This window comes from Plectropomus leopardus, chromosome 3 (assembly GCF_008729295.1).
Source record: "Plectropomus leopardus isolate mb chromosome 3, YSFRI_Pleo_2.0, whole genome shotgun sequence".
NCBI classification, from domain to species: Eukaryota; Metazoa; Chordata; class Actinopteri; order Perciformes; family Serranidae; genus Plectropomus; species Plectropomus leopardus.
Genome location: NC_056465.1, coordinates 37,905,251 through 37,922,439, shown reverse-complemented (window position 1 = coordinate 37,922,439; position 17,189 = coordinate 37,905,251). Strand labels below are relative to the sequence as shown.

General features: G+C 44.5%; 2 protein-coding genes across 2 annotated transcripts in view; one reads left to right on the top strand and one right to left on the bottom strand.

Annotated features, from left to right (window-relative positions):
• The window catches only part of plppr3b (phospholipid phosphatase related 3b), a 7,980-nt gene extending 7,673 nt beyond the window's left edge, over positions 1-307 (bottom strand). The window contains exon 1 of the mRNA XM_042484127.1: positions 5-307. Coding sequence (XP_042340061.1) covers positions 5-307 — 303 coding nt within the window. The remainder of the gene's footprint in view (positions 1-4) is intronic.
• Positions 308-7,142: 6,835 nt separating this feature from the next.
• grin3bb (glutamate receptor, ionotropic, N-methyl-D-aspartate 3Bb) overlaps positions 7,143-17,189 on the top strand; it is a 28,457-nt gene continuing 18,410 nt past the window's right edge. Inside the window, exon 1 of the mRNA XM_042484022.1 lies at positions 7,143-7,640. Coding sequence (XP_042339956.1) covers positions 7,143-7,640 — 498 coding nt within the window. The remainder of the gene's footprint in view (positions 7,641-17,189) is intronic.

The following is a 17,189-nucleotide window of genomic DNA, read 5'->3' as shown; positions in this document are numbered from 1 at the left end:
AGACTTGTGCTGCACCAGAGTTATTCTGCGGCAGACTTGTTCTGCGGGAGACTTGTTTGCGGCAGACTTGAGCTGCGGCAGACTTGTGCTGTGGCAGACTTGTGTAGCGGCAGACTTGTGCTGCGGCAGACGTGTGCAGCGGCAGAATTGTGCTGCAGCTGACTTGTGCTGCGGCTGACTTGTGCTGCGGCAGACGTGTGCTGCGGCAGAATTGTGCTGCGGCTGACTTGTGCTGCGGCAGACTTGTGCTGCGGCAAATGCTTCGTAATGCTGTAGCAGACCTGTGAGCTAATGATGTGTCAGACATGTTGTAATGCTGCAGCTGTGTCAAAATGTTGCGGACGTGTTATGCTGCGGCAGACGTGTCATGATTGTGTGGACATTTTGTGATGCTGCGAAAGTTTCATAACGTTGTGGATTTGTTGTGATGCGGTAGATGAGTTGTGAAGTGTGGGCATGTTGTGAGACGGGAGTGCGGGAGACCTGTCGTGACGCTGTGGACATGTTGTAATGCTGTATATGTGTCGTAATGTTGTAGACGTGTTATGCTGCGGCAGACGTGTCATGATTGTGCGGACATTTTGTGATGTTGCGAAAGTTTCATAATGTTGCAGCAGACATGTTGTGATGCATGGACGTGCAGTGATGCGTTGATGTGTCGTGATACGTGAACGTGTTGTGCTCGGGACGGGGCATTCGTACCTCATGGATTTGGACTGTTGAACCATCAGGCGTTTTTTCTGAGTCAGGTTAATGAGCAGGAGGCCGACCAGCTAACCGCTACAATTTTTCCCACTCTGCTGCTCATTAGTTTTGAATGATCTGACGTGAACACAGCATCATAACTGAACAGCAGTCAGGTTGTCTCCATGGTAACAAGTCAGTCAGTCTCCATGGCAACCATTCAGTCAAGTCTCCATGGTAACCATTCAGTCAGCCTGAAACTGGATCTGGAAGTCTGTGTGCCACCATATATGTGGATTCACTGCTGAACATAGACCAAGCAGATTTTTAAAATTATTATTCTTATTTATATATTTACTTATTTAATAAGACAAACTGATATATAATCCTGAAAATATGAATGTCTCACCTGACAGCAGGTCAGGACACAGTCAGGACACAGTCAGGACAGAGTGAAGACACAGTTAGGACAGAGTGAAGACACAGTTAGGACAGAGTGAAGACACAGTCAGGACAGAGTGAGGACACAGTTAGGACAGAGTGAAGACACAGTCAGGACAGAGTGAGGACACAGGACAGAGTGAAGACACAGTCAGGACAGAGTGAGGACACAGACAGGACAGAGTGAGGACACAGTCAGGACAGAGTGAGGACACAGACAGGACAGAGTGAGGACACAGGACAGAGTGAAGACACAGTTAGGACAGTGAGGACACAGTCAGGACAGAGTGAAGACACAGGACAGAGTGAGGACACAGTTAGGATTGAGTGAGGACACAGTCAGGACAGTCTTAGTGTGTGTATCAGTGTGTGTATCAATGTGTATTAGTGTGTGAATCAGTTTGTGTATATCAGTGTGTGTGTGTGTGTGTGTGTGTGTGTGTGTGTGTGTGTGTGTGTGTGTTTGTCGGTGTGTAGTTAAAGGTCTCCACGCCGCCCAGAGAAATGTCACTCTCTGACGGCGGCAGATGTCCTGCGGCTCTGAAGCATGTCCACAGACGAACGTCAGCTGGTTTCTGACTCGGAGGTTCGGAGTGGAGCTAAGACGGAGACGCCCACATGCAGAGATGGTGGACGTCAAGAAAACAGAAGTCAAGTCAAATCAGTTTTGTTTTTAAAGCCCATTATCACAAATCACAGTCTGCCTCAGAGCACGTTACAGCAGACACCATCCCTCTGCCCTCAGACCCGCACCTGAGGAAAAACTACCCAAAAAACCCTGTAACGGGGAAAAATGGTAGAAACCTCGGGAAGAGCGACTGAGGAGGGATCCCTCTTCAGGACGACCAGACATGCAATAGATGTAAAAAACGACAACATGAAATGACAGTAGATGAAGACAAAAACTACTTCTCGCCTCTTTTTTTATTCCATAAATATGTGGAAGCCATCAGAAAAAATAGAATGATGAAATGAGGCTGAACTGCTCACCAACGAGCTGAAGACAAAAACACTGAAGAGGCGCGAAGAGGAAAATAGAGAAACACTAAAAAGTATTAAAGGAAACTCCTCAAACACTCAAATGATTTCTGCCAAAAACACACAAAATTCAACATCATTCAACAGGTCAGACCCGCGTCAGAGCGTCTGCTCGCCTGTCTGCACCGACAGGAAGCCGCGGTCAGAGCGTCTGCTCAGCTGTCTGCACCGACAGGAAGCTGCGGTCAGAGCGTCTGCTCAGCTGTCTGCACCGACAGGAAGCTGCGGTCAGAGCGTCTCTGTACTGTGATAAACTCTGAATTCTGACTGAAAATCAAATAAGTGATCATCGTGGAGAAAGTCCCAGAGTTGATGAGCGACTTCTCTCTGCAGGATTTTGGAGGTAAAGCGGAGGTTAGATGTCGGTCTGTAGTTTGAAACCTCTGGGGCTCCTTTAGACGTTGTTTAGTGACAAGGACTTTAAAGGACTTTAAAGGACTCTGCTACGTCGCCTGTTACTAAAGACATATATTATCAAATTAAGAATCGTTATCTAAGGGTAAAACCTCCTTAAGTCGTCTTGCCTGGACGTGGTCTGACCGGCATTTTGATGTCTTGGACGAGGAAACAGTTGAGGTGAGTTGGTGAAGGTCAAAGGGAGAAAAAAAATCAGTAAATCCGGTCTTACGTTACTAAGTTTCCTTTGATTGAGGTTGGACCGGATCGGTTCACTTTGGTTTCAAAAAGTTTAATTTTATCCTAAAGAAACTCATAAAGTTGTTGTTGCTAAGAGCAGTCCTTCAAATGAATTCTACTTTAGTTTATATTTAGGATTTCTTTATGAGTTTGAATCTAAAGTGGCTGCAGCTGCCCCTCCTCGGCTGCTGCTCCAGTGTTTCATCGAGGCTTACGTGTTCATCAGAACACGTATGTTCCCTCCTCTGACACTCAGTCCTTTCTGTTGGACTCAACTGTAAAAGACGCCTGTCTGTGTTTACAGACCTGCTGCTTCAGCCCAACATCTCTCCGTCCTCCGTGGACAGGGTCTCCGCTGTCTCCAGGGTCTCCGCTGTCTCCAGGGTCTCCAGGGCCCAGCATCAGGGGTCTCAGGTTTTCACCATCAGCTGCTCTGTCCAGCGCAAGTTCCCAGAATCCTCCTTCATGCTCAGCTTCACTAGCTAGCTATCAATCACTCTGCACACTTCCTGTTTCCTGCTGCAGAGCCCGCCCACCAAGAAAGCCACGCCTGTGTGAATGGCGGCCATGTTTTTCCTCCGAACTCCTCCAGCAGCCGTCCGCTTTCCGTCACTGTCTCAGGTGAGCTGAAAGACGACTGGTCCAAACTGACTGACAGTGATCAGCTGACATTTTGTTTCTGTAATTATGTCCTTGTGTCACATGTCTGATAGTGACCTCACAGAGTCTCCAAACGGAACCGGTTCAGTTCTCTGATCTGCATCACGAGTTCTCTGTCGTATAGAGACTTTCTGTCCTCTCTGTCTCACCTTCTCTGTCATACTGAGACGTTCTCTGCACTCTCTAGCTGATTCGTCTGTCTTTCCACTAAGAAAACCGGGGTTAAAGTGTAACTACTCGTGCGCAGCGCTCGTGCGCAGCGCTCGTGCAGTCAGTCCCACAGTCTGTCAGAAACTGCATATTTTAAGTCAAGTCAAGTCAGTTTTATTTATAGAGCCCATTATCACAAAACATGGTTTGCCTCAGAGGGCTTTACAGTGTACGACATCCCTCTGCCCTTAGACCCTCACATCACCCAAGGAAAAACTCCCCAAAAAGAACCCCTGTAACGGGGAAAAAAAAGAGGAAGAAACCTCAGGAAGAGCGGTAGAGGATAGTGAGGGATCCCTCTTCCAGGACGGACAGACGAGCAATAGATGTCGTAAATAGCAAATGAAATACAATCATGGCAAAAAAGGAAAGAGAAAGAGAGAGGGGGAGAGAGGGTGAGAGAGGAGGGGGGAGGGGTTTCGATGAATTTTATCATCAAAGATTTGTTTTTTTTTCTACCTAAGCAATTCACTTCTTTATCAATGAGGGTTTTTTCTAATTTCATCAGAATTTTTGCTAATTTTGTGTCTCCAGGAATACATGTCAGTCTTTGATGAATGATTTCAAATCATCAACGAAATCATGTTGATAAATAAATGAGATAATGAGGCGATAAAATGATGAAAATCACTTTAATAAATGTTTAACATCATCAAAATTCAAAACACTTTCATGTTTACATACATGTTTACATACATGTTTACATACTGTGTGTGTTTTCAGGTCACCGTGTTCTCCTCGTCTGAGGATCAAACAGTTTCAGTGATTTTATTTTTCTAATTAATGTTGATTTTAAATGTTCCACTTTTCTCAAGATTTGGTTTATACCCGGATATTTACTCTCTCTCTCTCTCTCTCTCTCTCTCTCTCTCTCTCTCTCTCTCTCTCTGTCTGTGTGTGTGTGTGTGTGTGTGTGTGTGTGTGTGTGTGTGTGTTATGTAACGGCTCTCAGCTGTGATGTTCTGACGATGATGAATCAAAACCTTACGGAGGAAAATGAGCTGCTGAATTTTCCCCAAACTCCTGCAACAGGAAGATCACACAACTGCCCAAAACGGATGGTACTGCAAACATACTCCAATAATACTCCTGTAGTACTGCAAAAAACCCAAACTCCAATAATACTCCTGTAGTAATTGGGGGGGGGCACTTTCAAACATACTCCTGTAGTGTTACCAAAAATACTCCCATAATACTCCTGTAGTATATAAAATACTCCCATAACACTCCTGCAGCATAATACTAGGGGCAAAAACCCTCCAATAATACTCCTGTAGTGTTACAAAAATACTCCCATAATACTCCTGTAGTACTACAGACATACTACTATGATAATCCTGTAGCATATGTAAAATACCCCAATAATACTCCCATAGTACTGAAAGGATACTCCAATAATACGTCTGCAGCACTGCAAAATTAGTACTGAAAAAGTGCTCCAATCATACTCCTGAAGTGCTGCAAAAGGTACTCCAATAATACTGCTCTAGTACTGCAAAAATACTCCCGAAGTACTGTAAAAATACTCATGTAGCAGTGTAAAATTACTCCAATAATACCCCTGTTGTACTGCAAAAATAATCCTGTAGTACTCTAAAAACACTGCAATAAAAATCCTGTAGTACTGCAAAAACGCTACAATAAAAGTCATTTAGCACTGCAAAAATACTCCAATAGTACTCCTACAGTACTCTAAAAATGCTTCTGTAGTATTCCATAAATATTCCTGTGGTATTTCAAAAATACCCCAGCAGTACTCAAATAATACTCCTGTAGTTTTTCGGTAGTTTTTCCGCAGTATTTCAGTAGTATCTCTGTAGCGCATGTCGTGTCTGTAATGTGATATTTTTCTGATCAGACTTTTGCTTAGATTAATCGATTAGTTCCATTATGGATTTATTATTTCTAATCATTCTTTGTTTATGTTTTTAGGAGCAACACGTAGTATAAATACGTCATGTTTCATAGTTAAAATACTTGTATGTTTTGTATTCTTTTACTTATAGTAATCAAAATATAATCAATGCTTTGATTTTGAAAATCACAGGAACCTTCCAGAAAGTCTTTCAAAATAAAAATGTTCACTCATTTCATTTGTTTAAAAACATTCACTCATTCTTTCTAACATGGGACGCAAAAGACACCAAAACAAGCAAAGATTAAAACAAACACATCAAAACAAACAAACAAAAACAAACATCAAAACAAACAAACAAAAACAACCGGACATCAAGACAAATAAAAACATCAAAACAAAACAAGAAAACACATCAATAATAACATTACAGTGAACAAACATCAAAACAAAAGGTAAAAAATGTCTTATTTCTCTTCTTCTCCTCATCTTTCTCCTCCTTTTGCCCTGGACGCTCCCTCAGCTCTTCCCTCAGATCTCCTCCTCTCTTCTTCTGCTGTTCTACTCCTCATGTTCCCTCCTATCTCCTCCTCTCAGTGACTCTTCTTTCACCTCCTCTCTACTTTGACCTTCACTTTTTATTTACCTCCTCCTCCTATTCCTCTACACACTTCAATGTATCTCCTCCTCCCTGTGCCTCCTCTTTTACCTCCTCTCTTCTTTGACCTTCACTTTTTTTTATCACCTTCTCTCCACCTCCTCTCACTTCCGTACTTTCTTCTCCTCCTCTTAAGCACCTTCTCTTTCTTCCTGTTGCCCCGGACGCTCCTTCAACTCTCCAACTCCCGCATCTCACCTTTTTTTCTCCTCTCCACCTCCTCCTCACCTCCTCTCACCTTCCCTCCACCTCCTCTACTCTTCTTCTGCTGTTCAACTTCTTGTCTTCCTCCTATCTCCTCCTCCCTGTGCCTCCCTTTTCACCTCCTCTCTACTTTGACCTTCACTTTTTATTTACCTTCTCCTCCTTTTACACACTCCAACGTATCTCCTCCTCCTCAGTAAAACATCTCCTCTACATTAATGCCCCTCACACCTTTTTTCCCTCCTCCTCTCCGATCAGGATCTCCTGTTTATGGGATCCCCCTCCCTCCCCCAATGTCCCCCCAACAGCAGCAGGAGGAGTAGTGTCTCCTCTTTATCCAGCAGCAGTAGGAGCCGTGTCTCCTCTCTCTCTCCAGCTGCAGGAGGAGTAGTGTCTCCCCTCTCTCCAGCAGGAGGAGCACCAGTGTCTCCTCTCTCTCTCTCCCTCTCTCCAGCAGCAGGAGGAGGAGCAGTGCCTCCTTTCTCTCTCTGGCAGCAGGAGGAGGAGCAGCGCCTCCTCTCTCCAGCAGCAGGAGGAGAAGCAGCAGTGTCTCCTTTCTCTCCAGCAGCAGGAGGAGAATAGTGCCTCCTCTCTCTCCAGCAGCAGCAGGAGGAGCAGCAGTGTCTCCTTTCTCTCCAGCAGCAGGAGGAGGAGCAGCGCCTCCTCTCTCTCCCCCCTCGCAGCGTCTCTCGGTGTTTCGGCGGAGCGGCAGGAGTCAGCGGCGGAGCGGCAGAGCGATGCTGAGAGCGCGGCAGGATGTCTTTCACCTCCTCCTCCTCCTCCTGGTCCCGGACTCTCCGAGCCTTGCTCCTCCTGCAGCTCCTCCTCGCGCCGCCGTGCCTCCTCCACCCGCAGCCTTGCCACCTCCTGGCGCAGATCGGACACACGGTGCGCGTCGGTGCGCTCCTGCCGGCGCAGCGCGCGGCTCGCGTGCAGGTCCAGGCAGCGCTGAGTCGAGCGGCGGCAGCGATGAGCCGGGAGCGGGACCCGGATTCGGAGCGGGATCCCGAGCGGGACCCGGAGCCCTTGCTGCCCTATAACCTGAGCGTGGAGCTGGTGTGGCGGCAGCCGGTGGCGGCGGACCCGCAGTCGCTGCTCCGCTGCGCGTGTGAGGGTGTGGTGGTACGGGCGGTCTCCGCCGTGCTCGCCTTCCCGCAGAGCCGCGAGGAGCTGCTACAGGTGGACCTCCTGGCCTCCTTCCTGCAGATCCCCTTCATCAGCGTCCTGGAGCAGGAGGAGCCGCTGCGCGCGCAGGTAAGGCACTCTGACACCACACCTGGACCCGGGGCCGCACGTCGATCCGTCCCCGGTCTGGTGTGCTCCCGGTCTGGCCCTGGTCTGGTTCCGCTGTGGTTTTGGTGTGGTCCAGGTCTTGGTGGTTTGTGTGATCCGGTTTGACCTTGACCTGTTTAAAGTCTGGAGGATTGAGCGCGTGCAGCTGTTCCAAGACATCCGGCTGAGAGCTGCAGTTTGTTTGTTTATTTGTTTGTTTGTTTGTTTTCGTTTTGAGACTCAGGAGGAAAAATCACAGAAACAAACGGATGTTTATTTGATTTAAATTAATATAAAAACGCTCACAAAAAAGTGTTTAACAAATTAAGATCATACCATAGACATGAACTAAACACTCTGTCAGGAGTGTGTGTGTGTGTGTGTGTGTGTGTGTATGTATGTATGTATGTGTGAGTGTGTGTGTGTGTGTGTGTGTGTGTGTGTGTGTGTGTGTGTGTGTGTGTGAGAGTGTGTGTGTGTGTGTGTGTGTATATGTGTGTGCTGTAGGGGAGAGCGGGGCAGTATGGAACATCAGTGACGGTGAAGTTCAGCATGTCTCCTTCATTTGGAAAAATTAGGTCATGCTCCTCAAGGTTCTTCCTGGAAATCCTGGAAAAGTCTTTAAAAATGCCCTGGAAGTGTTTCAGTGTTCAACATGTGTAGATGAATCGTTTTCTATTGGCTGTCTCTGTGATGATTTCACAGTGTGAGTCTGACACAACAACAACAACAACGACAACAACAACAACAAAGACAGCGATTGTAGCTACAGTCTCACTGACGATGATGTCACTGATTCTTATTTTTCGTGTTTTGTTTTTTTTGTCTCTTCTTCTTCTTCTTCTGTCCCTTATTGACCCAGAAAGTGCAGCACTTCCTGCCAGAGGCTTTCACAGTAAAAGCTGCTGAGGAGATTATCTCTGCAGAGATTTTTATGTTTCCAAAACAATTTCAAGCCGAGGACGCTGCATCCAATCAGAGCGAGTCTGCTCAGAGTTTTAAAACGTGTCATCGTGACGTTTGGATGAACTGCTGGCAGCTGCGTGTGAGCGCAAAGACTTCATCTTCATCCTCACCTCCACCTTCATCTTCACCTTCACCTTCATCTTCATCCTCACCTCCACCTTCATCTTCACCTCCACCTTCATCTTCACCTTCACCTTCACCTTCACCTTCATCTTCATCCTCACCTCCACCTTCATCTTCACCTTCATCTTCACCTTCATCTTCATCTTCACCTTCACCTTCACCTTTACTGCAGTCTGAAGTGATGACATCACAGCCGTGATGATGTCACAGTTTAATCAGTCAGGAGAGTGTTTAAGCTCCAGCCCCAATGATATCACAGCGACCACACGCCGTGTGAATGTGGACGACTACAGCAGCAGGTGTCAGCTGATCAGTGATGGTATTGATCGCTGGGTGCTGGCTCCTGATTGGTTGTGAGTGGGTGATGTGCAGCGGCGGGTGAATTCAGCCTGACGGTGGAGGCAGAGAATCTTTTAATCCGTCTGAAGACGAGCAGCAGGGATTAGTTTCCCATCATGCCTCACTGTCTCTTTGTGTTTGACCGGAGCAGGTTAAACACAAACACCTGACAGAGACATCGACACTAGAAAATACCTCTGCACTTACCAATCAGCTGTCAGGACCCTCAGACAGAGGTCTGAGACACCAGACCACGATCCGGATCAAACCTGATTAAAAAGAGAACGTTCATCTACACACACTAAGTTTCTTACACATACTTAAATTTATATAAAACATTAAAATATGCCTTTATCTATAATCAACATTTAACCATTAATATCAAACATGGTTACATCTGTAATAAACATTAAATATGCCTATATCTCTAATAAACATTTAAACATTAAGTATGATAACATACATACACATATATATATATAATAAAAAATAATAATAATAATAATCATGTTATTGTTGTTATTATTATTACTATTACTATTATTTTATCAATCTTATTATTATTATTCTTTCACTTATTTATTCTATTGTTTATGTCTACGTTTTTTTCATGTCTTGGTGTCAGCTAATGGGGATCCTTATAATAAACAAAAAAAGCCCCCAAACAAACAAATGAGGCTGCAGGTTTAACAAAGCTGCAGGTTAAATGAGGCTGCAGGGTTAATGAGGCTGCAGGTTAAATGAGGCTACAGGTTTAACAAGGCTGATGGTTTTACGAGGCTGCAGGTTTTATGAGGCTGCAGGTTTTAATGAGGCTGCAGGTTAAATGAGGCTGCAGGTTGTAATGAGGCTGCAGATTAAATGAGAGGCTGCAGCAGTTATAATGAGGCTGCAGATTTTAATGAGGCTGCAGGTTAAATGAGGCTGCAGGTTGTAATGAGGAGGCAGCAGGTTAAATTAGGCTGCAGATTTTAATGAGGCTACAGGTTAAATGAGGCTGCAGGTTTTAATGAGGCTGCAGGTTTTAATGAGGCTGCTGGTTAAATGAGGCTGCTGGTTGTAATGAGGCTGCAGGTTAAATGAGGCTGCAGGTTATAATGAGGCTGCAGATTTTAATGAGGCTGCAGTTAAATGAGGCTGCAGGTTTAAACAAAGCTGCAGGTTTTAATGAGGCTGCAGGTTGTAATGAGGCTGAAGGTTAAATGAGGCTGCAGGTTAAATGAGGCTGCAGGTTTAACAAAGCTGCAGGTTGTAATGAGGCTGCAGGTTAAATGAGGCTGCAGGTTAAATGAAGCTGCAGGTTGTAATGAGGCTGCAGGTTAAATGAGGCTGCAGGTTATAATGAGGCTGCAGATTTTAATGAGGCTGCAGGTTAAATGAGGCTGCAGGTTAAATGAGGCTGCAGATTTTAATGAGGCTGCAGGTTAAATGAGCTGCAGGTTAAATGAGGCTGCAGGTTGTAATGAGGCTGCAGGTTAAATGAGGCTGCAGGTTTAACAAAGCTGCAGGTTGTAATGAGGCTGCAGGTTAAATGAGGCTGCAGGTTTTAATGAGGCTGTAGATTTAACAAAGCTGTAGGTTTAAGGAGGTTCATTTGGGTCAGCAGAACAATGTTTCTGGCAGCAGTTTTTGTGTCATGTTGTGTGCGTTGACCTTTGACCTTTTATCAATTTATCAATGTACATGATGTCATCAGAGTGAGTGCTCTAGAACCTCGTTAAGAGTCCCTTGTTAAAGACTTAACAAGCTGATAATTAGCTGCTGACAGACTGCAGATAAGATATCAGACTGATCCCCCCCCACACACACACACAGTGACACAGTCACACACACACACACACACACACACACACACAGACACAGTCTCACACACACACACACACACACACACACACACACACACACAGTGACACAGTGACACAGTCACACACACACACACACACACGCAGACACAGTCTCACACACACACACACACACACAGTGACACAGTCACACACACTCTGAGCTGCCTTCAGGCCTGAAGATGTCAGTGAGAAACAGAAACAGTTAGTTAGAAATATTAAATATTAAATGTTAATATTATATATATAATATTTATAAATATATTAAATATTAACATATTCAGCCTGTGAGATAAAAACAAACTTTGTTTCAGCTTGCCTCAAGTCTCAAGGTCCTTATCAAGGTCCTTATGAAAGTGCTTTCCAAGGTCGTAGGTTGTAGCAGTGTGTACTTGTGTGAGCTGTGTGTTGTTGTTGTGTAGCAGTGTGTAGTTGTGTGTGTGAGTGTGTAGTTGTGTTGTAGTTGTTGTGTAGCAGTTTGTGACTGTGAGCTGTGTGTAGTAGTTGTTGTGTATATCACCCAAGGAAAATCTCCCGAAAAAGAACACCTGTAACAGAAAAAGAGGAAGAAACCTCAGGAAGAGCAGCAGAGGATGATGAGGGATCCCTCTTCAGGACGGACAGATGAGCGATAGATGTAAATAACAAATGAATAAATACAATCATGGCAAAAAAAGGAAAGAGAGAAAGAGAGAGGGGGAGAGAGGGAGAGGGGGAGAGGGGGAGAGGGGGAGAGAGGGGGAGAGTCACAGCAGTAGTAGAAACAGATGCATGTCATATTACAATAACAGCAGGTGTGAAATCATTATTGCACTCTGTGATGATGATGATGATGAGGGTGACTGTGGGTCTGTGATGATGATGATGATGAGAGGTGACTGTGGGTCTGTGATGATGATGATGATGATGAGGGTGACTGGGGTCTGTGATGATGATGATGATGATGATGAGGGTGACTGTGGGTCTGTGATGATGATGATGATGAGGGTGACTGTGGGTCTGTGATGATGATGATGATGATGAGGGTGACTGTGGGTCTGTGATGATGATGATGATGAGGGTGACTGTGGGTCTGTGATGATGATGATGATGAGGGTGACTGTGGGTCTGTGATGATGATGATGATGAGGGTGACTGTGGGTCTGTGATGATGATGATGATGAGGGTGACTGTGGGTCTGTGATGATGATGATGATGATGAGGGTGACTGTGGGTCTGTGATGATGATGATGATGAGGGTGACTGTGGGTCTGTGATGATGATGATGATGAGGGTGACTGTGGGTCTGTGATGATGATGATGATGAGGGTGACTGTGGGTCTGTGATGATGATGATGATGATGAGGGTGACTGTGGGTCTGTGATGATGATGATGATGAGGGTGACTGTGGGTCTGTGATGATGATGATGATGAGGGTGACTGTGGGTCTGTGATGATGATGATGATGAGGGTGACTGTGGGTCTGTGATGATGATGTAGGTGATGATAAGAGTCTTGTGCACTTGTTGATACGGAGGTGTCCAAAGACATGATCACAGCATTGTGTAGTTGTTGTGTAGTTGTACTGTAGTTGTGTGTGAGTGTGTATGTCGTTGTTGTGTAGTTGTACTGTAGTTGTGTGTGAGTGTGTAGTTGTTGTGTAGTTGTTGTGTGTGTGTGCAGTTGTGTAGTTGTTGTGTAGTTGTGTAGTCATGTCTCTGCTGAGGTGAAAACGGAAACGCTGATTGACGGTTTGAAAACTCTTTGATCAGTAAAGGATTATCCTGCTGTCACTGACTTCCTCTCCGTCTCCCCATCTATCTATCTGTCCTGTTGTCTGTCCTCTGTGTGTTGTTTGTTTCGTGTGTGTGTTGTCTGTTTCTCTGTCCCGTTGTCTGTCCTTTGTGTATTGTCTGTCCTCTGTGTGTTGTCTGTTCTGTGTGTGTTGTCCGTCCTCTGATGTTTGATGCTCTGAAATATACAAACAGACAAACAACTGAAACTGTGATCACAAGTCCTGCATGTCTTTGACATTGTCCTTCATGTCTTCGACATCATCCTGCGTGTCTCTGACATGTCTCTGTTCTGTCTTAGCACTCAGCGGGACACGTTGTCTTGAGCGACCTGCAGTTTTGAAGTTGAAGTTTTCAGAACATGTTGAAAAACTTCTGGTGTTTAACAGCTTTTACTTCAGCGTTCACACGCTGTCACTTTTCATTCTCAGGATTATCAGTTTGTTTCGATCGTGATTGTTGATTATCTGAGGTTATAGCCTACAGTTTTGTCTCATGAACGTTCTATTGTTGATACTGAATTTCAGCTGTTAACTGATAACTTGATCCATCAACATGAGTTTGTTGTTCGTCATAGATTCAAACATGAACTTTAACTCTATTTTCAGAATACGGTTCAGGTCTGAAACTGAAGACGCAGCAGCGTTCACATCAACCAACTCGAGTCCTCTCTGGAACTAAAGGAAGAACTTTAATCAGGACAGAAATCAACAGATGGCTGTCCTCGACATCTAACAGGTCTGATCTTTAACAAACCGTGTGTTCGTAAGCGGACTCTGCGTCCACTTCAGCGCTGTGAACTTTATCTACAACAAAGAATAATCTACGACATCAACGTGTGCTGCTGACGTGTTAAATTTTTAGCAAGAAAAAAAACTTTTGCGGTCTTCCAATCCTGCGGACAAACACATTTTCAATACTTGAGTTAATAATGTGACACACAAGCGCAGCGTTCACACTGGCAACAATCTCAATCAGATCTGAATCAGCTCCAGTTTTCTCCATCAGTTTTTCAGCAGAAATTCAGCATCTGTAATGGTGGAGTCAAAACCTGTGTGACAGTTTTCTGTTTGTTTATCAGTGTTTGTTTATGGTGTGATTGTTTATCAGTGTTTGTTTTTCGTTGTGGTTGTATATCAGTGAGTGTTTGTCAATTTTCAAGTCAAGTCAGTTTTATTTATATAGCCCATTATCACAAAACATGGTTTGCCTCAGAGGGCTTTACAGTGTACGACATCCCTCTGCCCTCAGACCCTGGGCAGAGGGGGGGGGGGCACAGCAATAATAGAAACAGATGCATGTCATATTACAATAATGGTAGGTGTGAAATCATTAATTGCACTCTGATGATGTTGAGGGAGATGATAACAGTCTCATGCACATGTTGATAGGGAGGTGTCCAAAGGCAGGATCACAGCATCGGCACAACCAGGACCAGACCACAATCAGGGCGAGCGGGGGGCACAGTATCAGTGCAGCCACAGCACGAGCACAACCAAAGGCCACGGTCAGGCACAGTCAAGGTTACGGCCGGGATCCAGGAAAACTAGGAAACAAGGGAGCAGGAACGCTCCGGAGAGGCAACAGGATTAGCGTAGTGCAATTCAACAGACCCAGGCTCTATAATCGTGAGCCCCAGGTAGTGAGAGTACCACATGGCTATCACAGATGTTAGGCTAAGCTAAACTACTGAGGCTAAGCTAAACTACTGAGGCTAAGCTAAACTACTGAGGCTAAGCTAAGCTTGTAAATGGCAATGCAGTTGACAGACATGCATGATTTTCCGATGGCGGCATTGAGAGAAGGAAAAGGAGCTCAGCATATCAGAGGAAGTCCCCCAGCAGGTTAAACCTATGTCAGCCTAACTAGGGGCTGGTCCAGGCAGCCTGAGGTAGCTGAAGGCTCTGGTTCCTAACCTACTTTTGCAAACTTTGGGAACCACAAGTAACCCTGCGTTTTCAGAGTGCAGTGATCTTGAGGGTTGGTAAGGAACTATGAGCTGTGACAGATAGGATGGAGCCTGAACATTTAGAGCTTTGTAAGTAAGGAGGAGGATTTTAATTCAATCCTGGATTTCACAGGGAGCCAGTGCAGAGAAGCTAAAACAGGAGAAATATGATCCCTTTTCTTGGTTCCCGTTAAAACACGAGCAGCAGCGTTCTGCACCAGTTGGAGAGACCTAAGAGATTTGTTGGGGCAACCAAATAATAGGGAGTTACAGTAATCCAGCCTAGAGGTGACAAATGCATGTACTAATTTTTCAGCATCTGTTTGGGATAGGATATGTCTAATTTTTGCGATGTTACGCAGGTGAAAGAAAGAGCCGTCCTTGAAGTTTGTTTAATATGGGAAGCAAAGGATAAATCCTGGTCAAATAAAACTCCGAGGTTCCTTACAGTTGTGCTAGAGACCAAGGTAATGCCATCTAGAGAAATTACATTGTTGGAAAAGGAGCTTCTGAGGTGTTTTGGGCCAAGAACAATAACTTCAGTTTTGTCTGAATTCAACATCAGGAAATTACGGCTCATCCAGGCTTTTACATCCTTAAGACATGTTTGAAGTCTAGATAGCTGATCAGTTTCATCTGGTTTCATAGATAGATATAATTGCGTATCATCAGCATAACAATGGAAATTTAAGGAATGTTTTCTAATTATGTTGCCTAGAGGAAGCATATATAAAGTGAAAAGGATTGGTCCAAGCATCGAACCTTGTGGCACTCCGAAGCAGACCTTTGTATGTGTGGAGGGTTGATCATTGATGTGAACAAATTGGGAACGATCTGATAAGTATGACTTAAACCAGGCTAGTGACGTTACTTTAAGGCCAATTCAGGTTTCAAGTCTGTGCAGTAAGATTTGATGGTCAATGGTGTCAAATGCAGCACTGAGATCTAATAGGATTAAAACAGAGACCAGACCCGTGTCAGAAGCGATAAATAAGTCGTTATTAATTTTTACTAGTGCCGTCTCTGTGCTATGATGAACTCTAAAGCCTGACTGAAAGTCCTCGAATAAACTGTTGTCTTGGGGAAAGTCACAGAGCTGATGAGCAACCACTCTCTCAAGGATTTTAGAAATAAAGGGGAGATTAGATATCGGTCTATAGTTAGCTAAAATCTCAGGATCGAGAGTGGGCTTCTTTAGAAGAGGTTAAATGACAGCTACTTTAAAAGACTGAGGTACTGTTAATAAAGACGCGTTGATTATATCTAATAAAAAATTGTCTAATAAAGGCAAACTTCCTTAAGGAGCTTAGTTGGGATGGGGTCTAGCAGGCATGTTGATGGCTTAGATGCAGAAACCAAAAGTATAGAGTCGATGAAGGTCAATGGGGGAGAAATGGTCCAAATAAATTTCGGGCCTTGCTGCCATATCCAGGCTATCTGAGTCCGGGGTCAGGTCAGGTAAGGTTAAGAGGTGATGGATTTTATCTTGAATAGTTATGATTTTATTATTAAAGAAATTCATAAAGTCGTCACTGCTGCTGAGGGCTGAAGGAATACAGGCTCTATAGGAGCTGAGACTCTGAGTCAACCTGGCTACAGTGTTGAAAAGAAACCTGGGATTGTTTTTGTTTTCCTCAATTAGTGATGAATAATAGTTTGCCCTGGCATGGCGGAGGGCCTTCTTATAGACTTTAAGACTGTCCAGCCAGACTAAATGGGACTCTTCCAGTTTGGTCGAACGCCAATGTCTTTCAAATTTTCGCGATGTTTGTTTCAATTTGCGAATCTGGAGGTTAAACCATGGGGCTAATTTTCTTTGTTTCATTATTTTTCTTCTGAAGGGTGCAACAGTGTCGAGAGCTGATCACAGTGAGCCAGTAGCATTATCAATGAGACAGTCAGTTTGAGAATGACTTCAGTTAGTAGTAGTGTTCTCAGTCAGTCGATGAAGGTCAATGGGGGAGAAATGGTCGAAATAAATTTCAGGCCTTGCTGCCATATCCAGGCTACCTGAGTCTGCGGTCAGGTCAGGTAAGGGCAAGAGGTGACGGCGTTTACCTCGAATAGTTTTTATTATTATTAAAGAAAGTCATGAAGTCATCACTGCTGAGGGCCGAAGGAACACGAGGTTCTATGGAGCTGAGACTCTGAGTTTGTGTGTTTTTTTGTGGTTGTTTATCAGTGAGTGTTTGTGTTTTTGTTGTGGTTGTTTATCAGTGAGTGTTTGTGTTTTTGTTGTGGTTGTTTATCAGTGAGTGTTTGTGTTTTTGTTGTGGTTGTTTATCAGTGAGTGTTTGTGTTTTTGTTTGGTTGTTTATCAGTGAGTTGTTTTTTGTTGTGGTTGTTTATCAGTCAGTGTTTGTTGTTTTTTATCAGTCAGTGTTTGTGTTTTTGTTTGGTTGTTTATCAGTGAGTGTTTGTGTTTTTGTTGTGGTTGTTTATCAGTGAGTGTTTGTGTTGTGGCAATGACGTTATTGTTGTCGTAGTGAAAATGTTCTCGTTGTTTCCTCTCTGTACGGAGAGCTCTCAGCAGATCTGTGC